Source organism: Solanum verrucosum, unplaced genomic scaffold, assembly GCF_900185275.1.
Source record: "Solanum verrucosum unplaced genomic scaffold, falcon-dt-bn FXZP01000080.1, whole genome shotgun sequence".
Taxonomy (NCBI): domain Eukaryota; kingdom Viridiplantae; phylum Streptophyta; class Magnoliopsida; order Solanales; family Solanaceae; genus Solanum; species Solanum verrucosum.
In genome coordinates, this window is record NW_026020097.1 from 1 (window position 1) to 13,376 (window position 13,376).

General features: G+C 33.9%; 3 protein-coding genes across 3 annotated transcripts in view; 2 read left to right on the forward strand and 1 right to left on the reverse strand.

Annotated features, from left to right (window-relative positions):
• Positions 1 to 405: 405 nt before the first annotated feature.
• On the forward strand, positions 406 to 1,431 carry LOC125824806 (GATA transcription factor 4-like). Its single transcript, XM_049504151.1, has 2 exons — positions 406 to 727; positions 819 to 1,431. Exons 1-2 carry the CDS (start codon positions 500 to 502, stop codon positions 1,371 to 1,373), a joined length of 783 nt encoding a protein of 260 aa, XP_049360108.1. The 5' UTR covers positions 406 to 499; the 3' UTR covers positions 1,374 to 1,431.
• A 1,476-nt stretch (positions 1,432 to 2,907) lies between these two features.
• On the reverse strand, positions 2,908 to 8,974 carry LOC125824841 (RGS1-HXK1-interacting protein 1). Its single transcript, XM_049504194.1, has 9 exons — positions 8,588 to 8,974; positions 7,194 to 7,260; positions 7,028 to 7,105; positions 6,146 to 6,198; positions 5,533 to 5,616; positions 5,267 to 5,319; positions 5,110 to 5,174; positions 4,900 to 4,958; positions 2,908 to 3,361 (listed from the first exon to the last, which is right to left on the reverse strand). The coding sequence occupies exons 1-9, from the start codon at positions 8,837 to 8,839 to the stop codon at positions 3,272 to 3,274; spliced, it is 801 nt and encodes a 266-aa protein (XP_049360151.1). The 5' UTR covers positions 8,840 to 8,974; the 3' UTR covers positions 2,908 to 3,271.
• A 3,296-nt stretch (positions 8,975 to 12,270) lies between these two features.
• The window catches only part of LOC125824872 (uncharacterized), a 29,321-nt gene continuing 28,215 nt past the window's right edge, over positions 12,271 to 13,376 (forward strand). Inside the window, exon 1 of the mRNA XM_049504223.1 lies at positions 12,271 to 12,473. Coding sequence (XP_049360180.1) covers positions 12,375 to 12,473 — 99 coding nt within the window. The 5' untranslated portion in view covers positions 12,271 to 12,374. The remainder of the gene's footprint in view (positions 12,474 to 13,376) is intronic.

A 13,376-nucleotide genomic window follows, 5' to 3' on the forward strand; every position in this document is an offset into this window, starting at 1 on the left:
GGTTACCACCCGAACTAAAAATGTAAGTGATGAAATGGCTTTGATCTGGCTCTTGTTTCCTCTAGATTTATATAGCACGCTAAGAAAGATATTCTCTATTTGTTGTTTGACTCGATAGAGTTATTTAGAATTCTCTCCCATATTCTTCTTTCTAAAAATATAAAGACTATAAAATCGTCGATGGATTGTTCTAAGAAATAGTTAATGGAGGGTTAACACTAATTTTAAAATGAAATTAAGTAAAGTTGTGACCTAATATCACGAGGAAAACTGGTGATTTTCTCTTCACGTTGTTTTGTCTCCCCTCTTGCCAACCTTCACTTGCACTCTACTCCTTTATATCTATTACTATCACACTTCTCACCTCTCTCCCCTCACTCTCACACTCTATTTCTCTCTCTAAAACCTTCTCTTATTAGAGAGAGAAACTCCAGAGAGTCGACACTTTTTCGTCTTCTCTAATTTTCTCTTATATAGCTCTAGCTCTAGCTCTACAATAATGGATGTCTACGGCGTGCACTCTGCACCTGACTTGTTTCGTATCGATGATCTTCTCGATTTCTCTAACGACGAAATTTTCTCCATTAATAACAACTCCTCCAACACTGACTCTAACCACCACCATCAACCTCACTCACACAACTCCTCCGCCGCCGGAGCCGCCAATTATTACGATGCTCTTCTTCCTAATTCTTCCGACGATTTCACCGATAACCTCTGCGTTCCCGTAAGAATTCTCATCAACACGGACTAGTTTACATCAATTATTCAGAAATTATAGCTGTTTTTAATTAGTACTATTTTTTTTTTCGTTGCAGAGTGATGATGTAGCGGAGTTGGAATGGTTATCGAACTTTGTAGAAGATTCATTTAGTAATTTTCCGGCTAATTCCGTAACCGGAACGATGAATATCAGTTCCAATACTGCGTCGTTTCACGGAAGGTCAAGAAGTAAACGTTCTCGTTCTACTTCAAGCTGGACATCGTCACTCCAAAACACTAACGCTACTACTTCTATGAAGAACAAGGAGAGTTCAGTATATACCAGAGAAAGGTCGTCTTCAATGGATGAAGATGTGCCACGGAGATGCACACACTGCGCTTCGGAGAAGACGCCGCAGTGGAGAACTGGGCCTCTAGGCCCAAAAACACTCTGCAATGCCTGTGGAGTTAGGTACAAATCGGGCCGGCTAGTTCCGGAATACCGACCCGCAGCTAGCCCAACTTTTGTGTTAACACAGCATTCAAATTCTCACCGGAAAGTTATGGAGCTCCGTAGACAGAAGGAAGCGATCCATCAACCGCAGCAACAACAACAAATGCTGCCGTCGACGGAGGAAGGAATGTACGGACATCACTTTCGGGTCTGCTGACGTCATATAATGAGAGAAGAGACACGTGTCTTCACCGCCGAGCTAACCGTGGACTCCTTTTTTTAAAAATTATTATCATCATGCTAATTTTACAATCTGAAACGTTCTTTTTTTCTTTGTTTAGTTTTTTTAATTTCGTGGGATTTTCTTGAGAAAATAGAATTTCAGAATAATCTTTATGGAGTAGTACTATTATTATTGTGTTGGTGTAATTTTTGGAAATTTGAGCAACGCATTTTTGTTGAATTTCGCAACTGCCGATTGGGGTTGCGTGATGGGAGGTGGGCTAGGCATTGCACGTGACTCGTATAGGCTTCAAAATATTTTACATTTTACGTCACGTTGGATTAAACAGTAATCACATGGCTATCGACTGAATATAATCAAACTTACGCTTATCAAGTCAGCAGATTCAATGCATCCCTATACTAATAAAATGAGTACAAATATATTTGTTTGTGTCACAACTAATTATAATAACATATTCAATATAGTTTTATAAATGGAGTATCAAGAGGGTGAGTTGTACAAAAGTTTTATAGTAGAGATATTATTTTCGATAGATTTTTGAGATTGAGAAACTCGTTTTCCCAAACAAAGTTGTGGATGTTGTCTAGTGTTACTTACTCGATGAATTGCAATAATAAGTTGTCATAGTTACCAACATGGGTTGTAGTACACTGGTGGAAGTGTTTTACCCTTAACAAGAGGTCTCGGGTTCAAGCCCTGGGTATGGAGAAAATCTTGTTGGGAGCGCTACCCCCGAATGGACCTGCAGTGTGCGATCCGAATTTAGTCGAGCTCCAATGTGAGCTCCGGACACCGGATGGGAAACCAAAAAAAAAAAAAAAAATTCCATGGTTGGAGTTGTAGTCCAATTATTGAAGCTTCATTTTGCATTACTATGCTACTCTGTTTCTAAGCTAGTTCACTCCCAATTACGGACAACTGTTCTTCTATAATGTGCAAAAAGTTTAACCATATAGTTTTGTTCTGTAAAAATGCAGATATTCTGAGGGCCTGTTTGGCCATGAAAATAGCTCTATTACAGTACTTTATTAAACTATCATATCTTGATAAGAGAGTAAAGGACAATAATGACATATTTCGAGTTAAAAGTAAAAGTCGTGACACAAATGTTCTTGAAACCAATTTCACTGTACTAAAAATGCATCTATCACATGTACTTGTCACTTTTAGCATAATAGTATATTTTTTCATGTTTTACTTTTAGCATCAATTACTTATTCTCATAGTATTATGATCATCAGATTTTCTAACAGGCGAAACCTACATATCTGAATCGTTATTTTCACGGTAATATCTCATCTACTATTAACTTCACTTTCATTCTTCTTGTGGGGGCTAAACAATTGGTGCACATGAACCATCAAAAAACACTACAATGTTACTTCTCTTATTAACTTTGAATTGGCCAACTATGGCTCACCAGTTTGCTTAGTACAAACAGCATAACTAGTAGTTCAAATTGGCCCACTGCTAGAATTTAATGGCACAGAGCAGGAATATGATAGTCATGACAGAAGGTTTTTCTGTTTTTGCTTGTAAATTAGGGTCTGAAGTAGTACAAAACAAGGGTTAGATTCCAGCAACAGCGATCTCTAGTCATTAAAAACCCATGCCCCAAAACTTCTACTCAAACCATCACTTATTCAGAATAGAAAAAAAAAAAAACAAGCAGAATCCCTGACTCTCAAGGCTGTGCAGCGAAGTCAGAGTTGATAACTGAACTATAAAATGACCAGAACCGGAGCTTCCTGAATGCTCTTTCTTAAATGAAAAGGAAAAGGAAGCAAAGTGAAGGGAGACAGAGAAACAGAATTTGGCGCCTGACGTCCACCATGTGTTGGATCATATAAAACAAGAGTGCAGTTCAGTCAGATGGATATGCCATAATTGCTTATCTTTGTAACTTCCTTGGTGAGAACATTCCTTTCCTTTTTTGCCTCTGAAGCAAGGTTGGAAACCTGATGACAGAAATCAATGTCATCAAGAGAAGATGGTATAATTTCCACTTTCTTTTTTTTTTTTTGATGAAGGAGATTTCATTAGAAGGCATCAAGAAGATGCAAGGCAAAAAATTATGGTGTATGTGGCCAAAGTCCGATTATATCAACTTTTACGTTTTTCTTTTTAGAATATATAAGTGGGAAATGGATAATTTCCACTTATTTATTCTAAAAAGAAAAAAGTACAAGTTGATATAATCGGACTTTGGCCACATACACCATAACATCACAGCATTCCCATAGCATGTTAATGATTTGGATCATTTAACTGAAGGAGCAAATATCCAAATTGAAGCCCTCGTTTTGGATTCTAAAAACTAACACTTAAAAATACATCATTTGAATCTTAATCAGTTGAACTTCATTACAATTTAACCCCACCACATATCAGATAAGTGAAATATGCCTAATGTCATACCTGATACCATATGGTCAAAGTATTATCATCACTAGTCAGGAGCAATTTCGGTAATTTTTGTAGTAAGTTTTTCTAATATTATTTCGGCAGAAGTTCATACAGGAATATTTGTTCAAATAGTTGTAAAGTAATATTTTTGAAGTGCAACAGAGTTCTGTGAGATGAAAGAGAAATTATTTGTTAGTCATGCCACATCTCAAAACATACCAAAGTGTGCATTCCAGAATTTCTCTTTACTCTCAATCTGAAATTTATAGAATGTGCTTGGCTGCTGGTGTGTACTACATGTGGCAAGGAACAACCGTATATTTCAACGCAAATAATGGACAGTTGAAGTGATTGTGAAGATGATAGTTCAGAAAGTTTACTTTCGGGGGAACTTGAAATCCAGGGTAGCTAGGAAATTGCAAAACTTTGAACTTCTATCCTAGTTAACAAATAGGTCCGATGTCTAGAAGTTTTTGGTTGTAACCTTAATCACTGGGGCTCTATGTATGGTTGTAAGGTTGTTTTTCAGCACTGCAATTCTCATTTAGGTAATGGAAAGGTTCTTAGTTACCAAAAAAAAAGGTGGTTCATATGTGTTAAATATGCAAAGCAGCCAAAACAAAGTCAGATTAAGATAGTACAGGCATTATATTATGTTTGATTTCAATTCTTAAAAGTTACTACATATTGCAACATTGTTTAATAAACAATAAGCATATTTATATAAGAGGAATGGGCAGGTGGTGATTATAATATCAAAAGGAAAAAAAAAAAAACTGAAGTGGAGTTGGCTTTCAAGGATGAAAAGATTAAATTCCCAATTTCTTGTAACCCGTGTCTCCTCCCAAAATTTACATTGCAAGGAAGTAGGATTTACAATGCAAAGTCATATGAGGAAGTAGTCAACTAACTGGCTCAATCAGTCATGCTTTCCCATTTTAATTTTCTTGTAAGGCCAAATCTCAAATTCATAGTTCAACAAGTGCAAATATGTTTTCATCTCTTATTTTTTCATAGCAAATTTAAGGTCTTAAGGAAATAGTAGACGAGCCTATTTGATATTTAGAAAGGAGCAGTGTAGGGAACTTACTTGTGACCGGAAGAGTGAAACTTCTCTTCGGGGAAACTCTTTAAGAACATCTTGAAGACCTAGAGAAAACATATATTAATCAGAGAAGCTCCTACCTAATAAATCACTTATAAAAAATATTTGATTTGCTAAGCTATGTCTCGTCCATATGACAAGTGAGGATTATGGACTTCCTTGAACAAGGATAAACAGAGAGAGTTGATTGCAAACCTGTAGCTTGCCTTTCTATCTTATATGCTGACTGTATGACACTACGGATTTGTTTGCCTGCTTGCCTGTATAAAGCATTAAGATTGAACAGAAAATCCATCCTGTTAAGAAATATTAGTCATGAAGTATACACAACAAGGCAGCTGGAAATGCAAACCTGAGTTTTGTCCTTCCTCGTATCATCTCTCCTTCAGCTTGTATCGCTTGATTCTGCAATGATAAGCTAAGAGTAAGATTCACTTCACTTCATGAATTGATTTGTCTACAAAGTAATGTAGTTTTTATTGAACTAATTAAATAGGCAATCATCACTAACTTTTACAGCTTGACAAACATTTGTTCCCCCAGCACCAGTTAAAATGGATCCGTCCAAAAAAAAAAAACGAATCATAACTTTAAATCAGGGAAAAGAAAAGGTCATACCTCCAATTTCGCACTTTCAGCCTTCAGAAGGTCAATTGACTTCTGTAATTCTTTGACTTTTGCATCTGCCCTAGAAAGCAAGGCCTGCTCCCATGATAAAAAATTAGAAATTCATTATTAATGTGATAAATTTTGTAACAAAATAACCTGCTACTGGTAATTGCCACAAGAACTCAAGCTACTCTAACCAGACAGTATACCCATGAACAATGATTTCAAGTGTTACAAGCCAAATCAAAAAATTTCACAGGAGATATAAAGAATTAAGCAATTTGTCCACTTTTATCACTGGTTCCTAAGCATATAATGAATCTAAGGTCCTCCAATTTGTAACAATACAACCAGTTACTGGTAATTTGTCAAAAGAACTCAAGCTATTATAATCAGACAGTATACCCATGAACAATTATTTCCAGCATTACACTAGCAACATCAAATATTTGAGAATTGGTAAACATAAGCCACATCAAATATCTCACACTTGATATAAATAGAATAAGCAATTTGTCCTCTTTTATCACTGGTTCCTAAGCATATAATGAATCTAAGATCCTAAATGAATTTCAGATATACTCCTGTCACATGGAGAACAACATGAAGCACTGGTAGTTACCTCTTCACGCACAAATAGCCGCATAGCACTGTAGTACAAAAAACGCCTTGGCCCTGCAAGAGTAAGGATCACTCAGGCAAACAGGAAGACGAAGGACCAAACAGGTTAGACACACATATGAGTTATGTACAAAATTTTGAAGGATACATTACATTGACCTCCTTTTTAGTTATTTCATAATAGCTTAGATCTTTAACCTCTCTTTTAGTCTGCATAATAACATAGATCTAAGTTAAGTTTTTCCAATAATTGCATTTACCTTGCCTCAGTTTCCACAAAGAAGGCCAAGTATTAACAAGACGATTAGCTTGACACTTCTTGCTGATCTGCCCATGCTATAAAATGTGACAACTAAATAAAAATATAGGGCACAAGGTAGACATCAAGAAAACACAATTTTTTGCAAGTTCTCCTTATTTTTGACACGTAGTTCCAAATGAAATTGTTACAATAAACCTCAACTGCCAATAGAAGACCTGATACATCAGCAACTTTGGCACATCAAAGAACAAACCTTATGACAAAAGGGCAGACTTTTGTACCAACTATTTGAAGCCCAATGCTGCAGCATGTCATCATAAACAAATAAGAGGTCTCTCTAGTTTTAACAAAGTACAAGGGAGGTTAATTAAATTATGTAATGATATATTGTATACATACCTATGATACTCAAGTAAGAAAAGTCCAATCCAAGCAAGATGATAATAGACAACTAAAGCTAGGCTAAAATGAGCCAAATGCACAATCAAACACCCTTTGAGTCCTTTATCGTGTGGGACCCAAAGGGAATGAGAATTAAGTAGATAACACTTTGACTATGTCAAACCACATGTGTCCATCCCAGAAATATCATTCAGCACCTAAAGACTTGAGTAGACTTACGTTTCAGACCCAGGACTCCAACACCAAGAACTGCTCCAGTAGTTGCTAGGGGGTGTGAAGCAGCAAGGAGAAGACCCTCTGCAACATATTCTCCATTGATCAAAGCTAAGGCTATGGAGAGAAATTAAAACACAACATAACAATTGGATGAATGGTAAGAACTAACCTTTGATCTTCCCAAAAGCCAACTCCTCATATACACTATATTCAGACTTCAAATCTTGCAAGGTATCCTGCAACCAGCATGCCCAAATTTAAGTAACTTATGCAATGACCAAAAGAAAAACACGTAATCATTACTTAAAAGAAACCATCTTATTTGAGGTTAGCATAAGTAAGGGGTTTTCCTAAGAGGAATAGGTCTCGGAAACACACAATAGGATTGTATCATGCATCATCTGCTCCAGTTTTTATGCAATACAAGCCAAATACTCCACCATGGTGGGAAGAGATCTGATAGAAGGGAAACAAAAGCAAAGATGATAGGGATAGTATAATCTTCTCATTCAAACGTGCAGCATGTCATCCGACATCCAAAGCAGATGAGGCTTGATTCCTCCCAAAATCCATAATACCGTAGAGAGTATCAAGAACTAAAAACAACCTAACAAACTCAGTAATTGTTGAATAACGAAAAATATATCATTGCAGTTTTGGTTTCCTCAAAAGCCTCATTATTTTTCCATGAACCGAAATTATTAACCAAGTCAGTGCTCAAAGTACTGTATAAGCTGTCTATACAATTCAACCCTAGCCATCCACAATCATCTCAATCTGCCAACAATCCAAATAACACATTTTTCTCTCTTTACGCCTAAAACGCAAGTGAAATAAAAGGAATCTTTTAACGATTTCTACATCTCTCTCTATTTTGAAACATTTTTCTGTTTCTTTCATTAGATGTGAGCCAAAGGGGGATAGTGGTGTTGGACATTGGCAAACTAAGATGTGGTAGTTTAATATTATTAATTCCTATAATTTATAAATAGGACAAACTTCAATAATCTCAGCAACAGTGCTCCAGTTCTCAGGTCTTAATTCATCAAAAATAGATGCACTTCTATGGTTGTCCAATTTCAAGAATTGGACTGAGATAGTTGTGTTTTGGTAACTTGTGCAACAAATTTCCAGTTATTTACTTTTGAGTGTTGAATATATTTTCTCCAGGGAAAATATAGCCACCAAAGAGGAGCTAATGCTTCCTTCTGATAAGCAAATCTACCCTCACTTACAAACATCATACATCTTTACATATCACTTACTTCAATCAAAACGTAGAGATTGTTGTGAATATAAATATTATCCTACCCAGTACAATTATCATATCGAACAAACCATGGAAAATGAATCTCCCAATGTAGCTTAAAGCATTTGAACTGAAAGTTGCAGCAATGAAACAAATTGTACTTGTAATTAAGTTGATATGGAGCTACGGGGTCAAACTGCTAATTTGGAAGCAAAGACATACAATAAACACTTGCATTGGGAAGTCATATAATTTCTAACGTGACATGAAGGAGGCATAAAGCATACATATAAAGCAATAATAATGGAACTTACAAGTGTTTGATTGAAGTGCGCAGAGGAGGTGGTTAAAATCCGATTGAGACGAGATTTGGTCACCACAATTGCATTCTCGAAGGTGTCTTCTGCGGTCTTCCGGGCAAGCTGCGCCTGTTGCACTGCGTTGTCGATCCATGGGACAGCCTCTCCCAAGGAATTTGACTTGTCTTCGTGATTAACTCTTTCTGGTGGTAACGACAGCGACGGTGAGTTTACATTTGCTTCCGATGATTCGGCGATTGCCGCCATGGTTGAGTGATAGCGTTTTGTGAAATGGGACTTGGCGTGAAGGTAAAGGACGATCTTCCGTCGGAGTGTGTGTTGGACCCGAATTTGTTGCAAGGATCCAGCTTGAGGTTATTGGAGCAGGAGAGTAAATTGCCAGATTGGTCCCCAAATTTCACTTTGGTTGCAATTTGTCCTCGTTCGAGTATTATTCTTTATTTTATCCTTAATAATTTACTGAATTTAAATCATGTATCATATATATATATATATATATATATATGTTTTATGCCCGCCTACGTGGCGCCATCACAAATCAGAATTCTCGTTTAATTTATTTATTTCCAAAACTAGTCTTCCCCTTTCGTGAAATTTTGTGACATTTATGAAAAGTTGCGACTTTAATGAAGAGTTGCGACTTTTATAAAAAGTTGTGACTTTTATGACAAGTTGCGACTTTAATGAAGAGTTGCGATTTTTATGATTTTATAAAACGTTGTGACCTTTCCGAAGGGTTGCAACTTTTCCAAATAATTGTAACATTTTCGATAAGGAACAATAAATATTTGTTCACACTGCCCTTTGTTGTCTATAAATAGAGGGATTTCCTCTCATTTAAAACAATGAAAATTCTGAACTTCTTCTTCTTCTTCACAATTAAATATTTGTGTACTTTAATCCAGTTGAGTGATTCACTGACATCATTGCTTATGTTACAGATCCTGGTATGTATTTTTACAGTCATTAATTTATGCTTAAGTTATTAAGCATAAATGATAAGATGTAATAATTTTCATTTTCTTTTACATATTTAATGTTTGTTACTGTGTAATCTTGTATGTAAGATAATATACTGTTTTAGTTTTAATGACTGATAGATTTTAAGTATTATTTTATAAATTTCGTGATATTAAATTTATGCGCGAAGCGCGAATAATTTTACTAGTTATACATAAATGGAGCGAGATTAAAAGACACAAAATGGAACCTCCACAAACAAGGTAAATTTTGTGTGGAGGAAATTATATTTTGTTTTTGAATTATATGTAACTATGTAATAACAATTCATTGATGTTATATTGATATATATACACATTTATATTGTAAGTATTTAATGGTGCTCATTTAAAAAAAAAAATGTGGTAATATAGTCATCAACTTATTGTATGAAATTCAACTCAATTTAATATTTGAATTAAATATAATTATTTAAAAGTTAGTTGAGGTAACACAAGTTGTAGTAAATCATGAATTTAAAATATTGGTTAGTGAACAATTTGAATATTAATTGTTTCTACTCTCTATAACATACATGTAATTTGTAAGATAAAAAATATATGAATGTGATGATATTTATCAATAGTTTTATTTGAATATTTCATTATTTAAATGAAAGGTTTCCCTCTTTGCACATATGTTGGTGGGTGCATATGAATTGCTAACTAAATAATATCGAGTTTATATAGGTGAAATAATTAGCATAATTTTTTTTTTGTTAACTAAAAATATAATTATATGTCATCTACTTATATAATTGTCTCACTCTATATTAGATGCTTTTATTATTTTTTTTGGAACCCCAAGATAACCCTTAGCCGCTACAACCTCTGCTACAGCCTCTGCCCTTCGAGTGAGCACTTTGTGCGCACTAGGTAATATATGCTCTTATTGTAATATACTATGTATTCATTTTTTTTTACTTGCGGTATTATCCTCTTATTTGTTACATTTTACTTCTTTTTTCTTTTTTTTGTTTGTTGTATGGGTTAAAGCAATTTATATAATTTTTAAAATTGATAGTAGTGTTTTTAAATTTATATGTTGATTTCTCTTCCACAATCATAAAAAATACACTAACTACGAAAGCTAATCGGATATTTATTCCTAATTTTAAACATTATTAGTGAATAATACATGATAATGTACAAAAAAAAGATATTAAAAACATATTAATAGTAAATATATTATATTTTTTATTCGTAGCAGATTGTCAATTAATAAAACAAACCATTAACATAAAGTGAATGTTGAACTAAAGCATGATAAACCATTACATTTGAATTCGTTGAAAAGTTTTAGTTAAATAACAATGTAATTCGTTGAAAAGTTTTAGTTAAATAACTCATACTTGGGAAAAGGTCTGAAATATATCCAAAATTGTGTAACGATATCAAATTTTGGAAATGACTTTTTACCCCCTACACTATTTAATTGTGTATTTTAAAGGTATATATGTGCCCACGTGGACATCATAAATATTGTATAATTATAAATAGTAACGTGTACACGTGGGCACATATATACCTTTAAAATATACTATTAAATAGTGCAGGGGTAAAAGGTCCTCCATAAAGTTTGGTATGGTAACAACAATTTCGACCAAAGTTGGAGTATTTTTCAAACCCTTTTCCCTTTATATTTTATTTTAGTAAGATGGTAAATTTTAATGTATATATCATGTGTGAATGATTTTTTTTAAAAATAAAATAAAATAAAATAATATATATATATATATATATATATAATTTTTTTTTCAAGATATATGATATTAGAAGAAATTCAATTGACATTTTTTTTATCTTTGTAAGTCAGACACAATTTTAAATTGTTTGAACTATAATTGATCATATATAATGCTACAATCAATTTTTATTGTATTCACATTCAACATGCAATATTTTTTTTTGATAAAACTAACTTATATATTATAGGAAATGCTATATTTGATGTCGTTAAGAAAATATTTATCGCCAAAAACTCTATTAATTTAAGTTGCATAAAAGATAAAGGTAAAAATTTTGTTTGACATTATATTTTTAGTCAGTTTCATATAAAATGTTACATTCTGATTCCTCCTCAAGGAGAAATGTTCATAATCCCAAAAATATTATAGTAACATATTTTAAACAATAAAATTTTATTTCTATATTAAACTTATTGTCAAGCCAAATTATAACTAGCAAAATAAGAAAAAATTATCATTTACACAAAAATATAATAAAAAGAATTCATTATACTCTCCACGTTAAGATAAAATAATAGAAAAATCTTTAATTCAACTTTTTAAAATCTCAAAAGTTTGAAACTATTAGGTGCACACACCTACACATTCATGTGTCTTTACGTTGCTTCATTTTTTTCCTCTATATATAATATAAATATAAATTTTATTTATTTAAAATGATAAGTCAATATTTACATATAATTATTGTATTTATTATAACAATTAAAGAAAAAAAGACTTCATCATAACTTGAGTCCAAATTTGAGGTGTGGAAATGAATGTTACGACAACTTTAGGGGCTGTTTATGTTTTTTGACCAAGAAAATACCAAAGGGCAATTTGGGTAACTCCGGTTTTATAGGTGCAGATAGCACCGAATCAGTTTACCCCACCCACATCATATAAAAGCCCTTCTCTAGTAGTCCAATTGCTCTCACCTTCATATTTTCTCCTTCCCGATCGCTCAGCAAATCTCTCGCTCTCTCAGTCTCCGCCCGCTCTCTTGCTTTCTCTGCTCGTTGAAAAACCCTAGCGTTAACTTCTGCTCTCTTCGCGATGATTCCTTTCGGCTCCGCTGCTTCTACTCAGATTCGGTTTTTGTTCCAGAGTTTGAACGGTTCTAATTCTGACACTGTTTTCCATGAGCTCCGTCAGGTATAGTAAACCCTCCTTACCCCAATTCCGTTATATACGAATCTACAGTCGAGTCTTGATTGTTTCTTGCACAGATTGGAATAATCTCGGAAAGAACGATTTTCAAGATTATGTAGTTGTTATTAATTGCACTTCTTGAGTAATGGCTTCTGTTTCAAATACCCAAAATTGTTTCTTTGTTTATTCGTCACTGCTATTAGTAAAAGATATTTAATTGGAATTTACATATAATACGCAAGATTGGAATCAATCTTGCTGTAACTTATTGTTTGGTTATGTTTGTACGAGTGTAGCGGGGGATTAGTTTGTTAATTAGAAGGCACAATCTTCATGGTGATTGGTTGATGTAGTTACACTGAATTGCCCTTCTCTGTAATGGTTTTTGTTTCAAATATCCAGTGGGGCTTCATGCAGCCCTTTTTTTTTTTTGATGAATATAATCTATCAAAAAATTCTATAAATTGTAGCTAGTGGTTGCCTAGGTCGGTGTGTTGTAACTTAAAGTGAATTAACCCTTCAGATGCTCTCTTCCCCTGGCTGGTTAGGTTGTATGGGGATTTATTTATGGGGTAGGAACTTGATTAAGATAAGGAATGATTGATAGAATCAACATTTCATAGAAGAATGGTTTAGTCTATAAAATCCTTTCATACTTGCACATGTGGCTGAATATATAAAGAAGTTTAAACACTTAAAATACTTTTAATAATTTTACACTAGCGGATGCTGTGCATAATCCAGATATAGTAATCCGTGTTTGTGAGTATACATGCATTTACCAGAAATTTCACGGTTGTTTCTATATGTTTGCGCTGGGGTAGTGATTTAACAAGTAGTTACTAGAACAATGACTGTCAAGGTTGTGTAGTTGCTTAAATTGCCCTTCTTGAGTAGTGGGTTTTG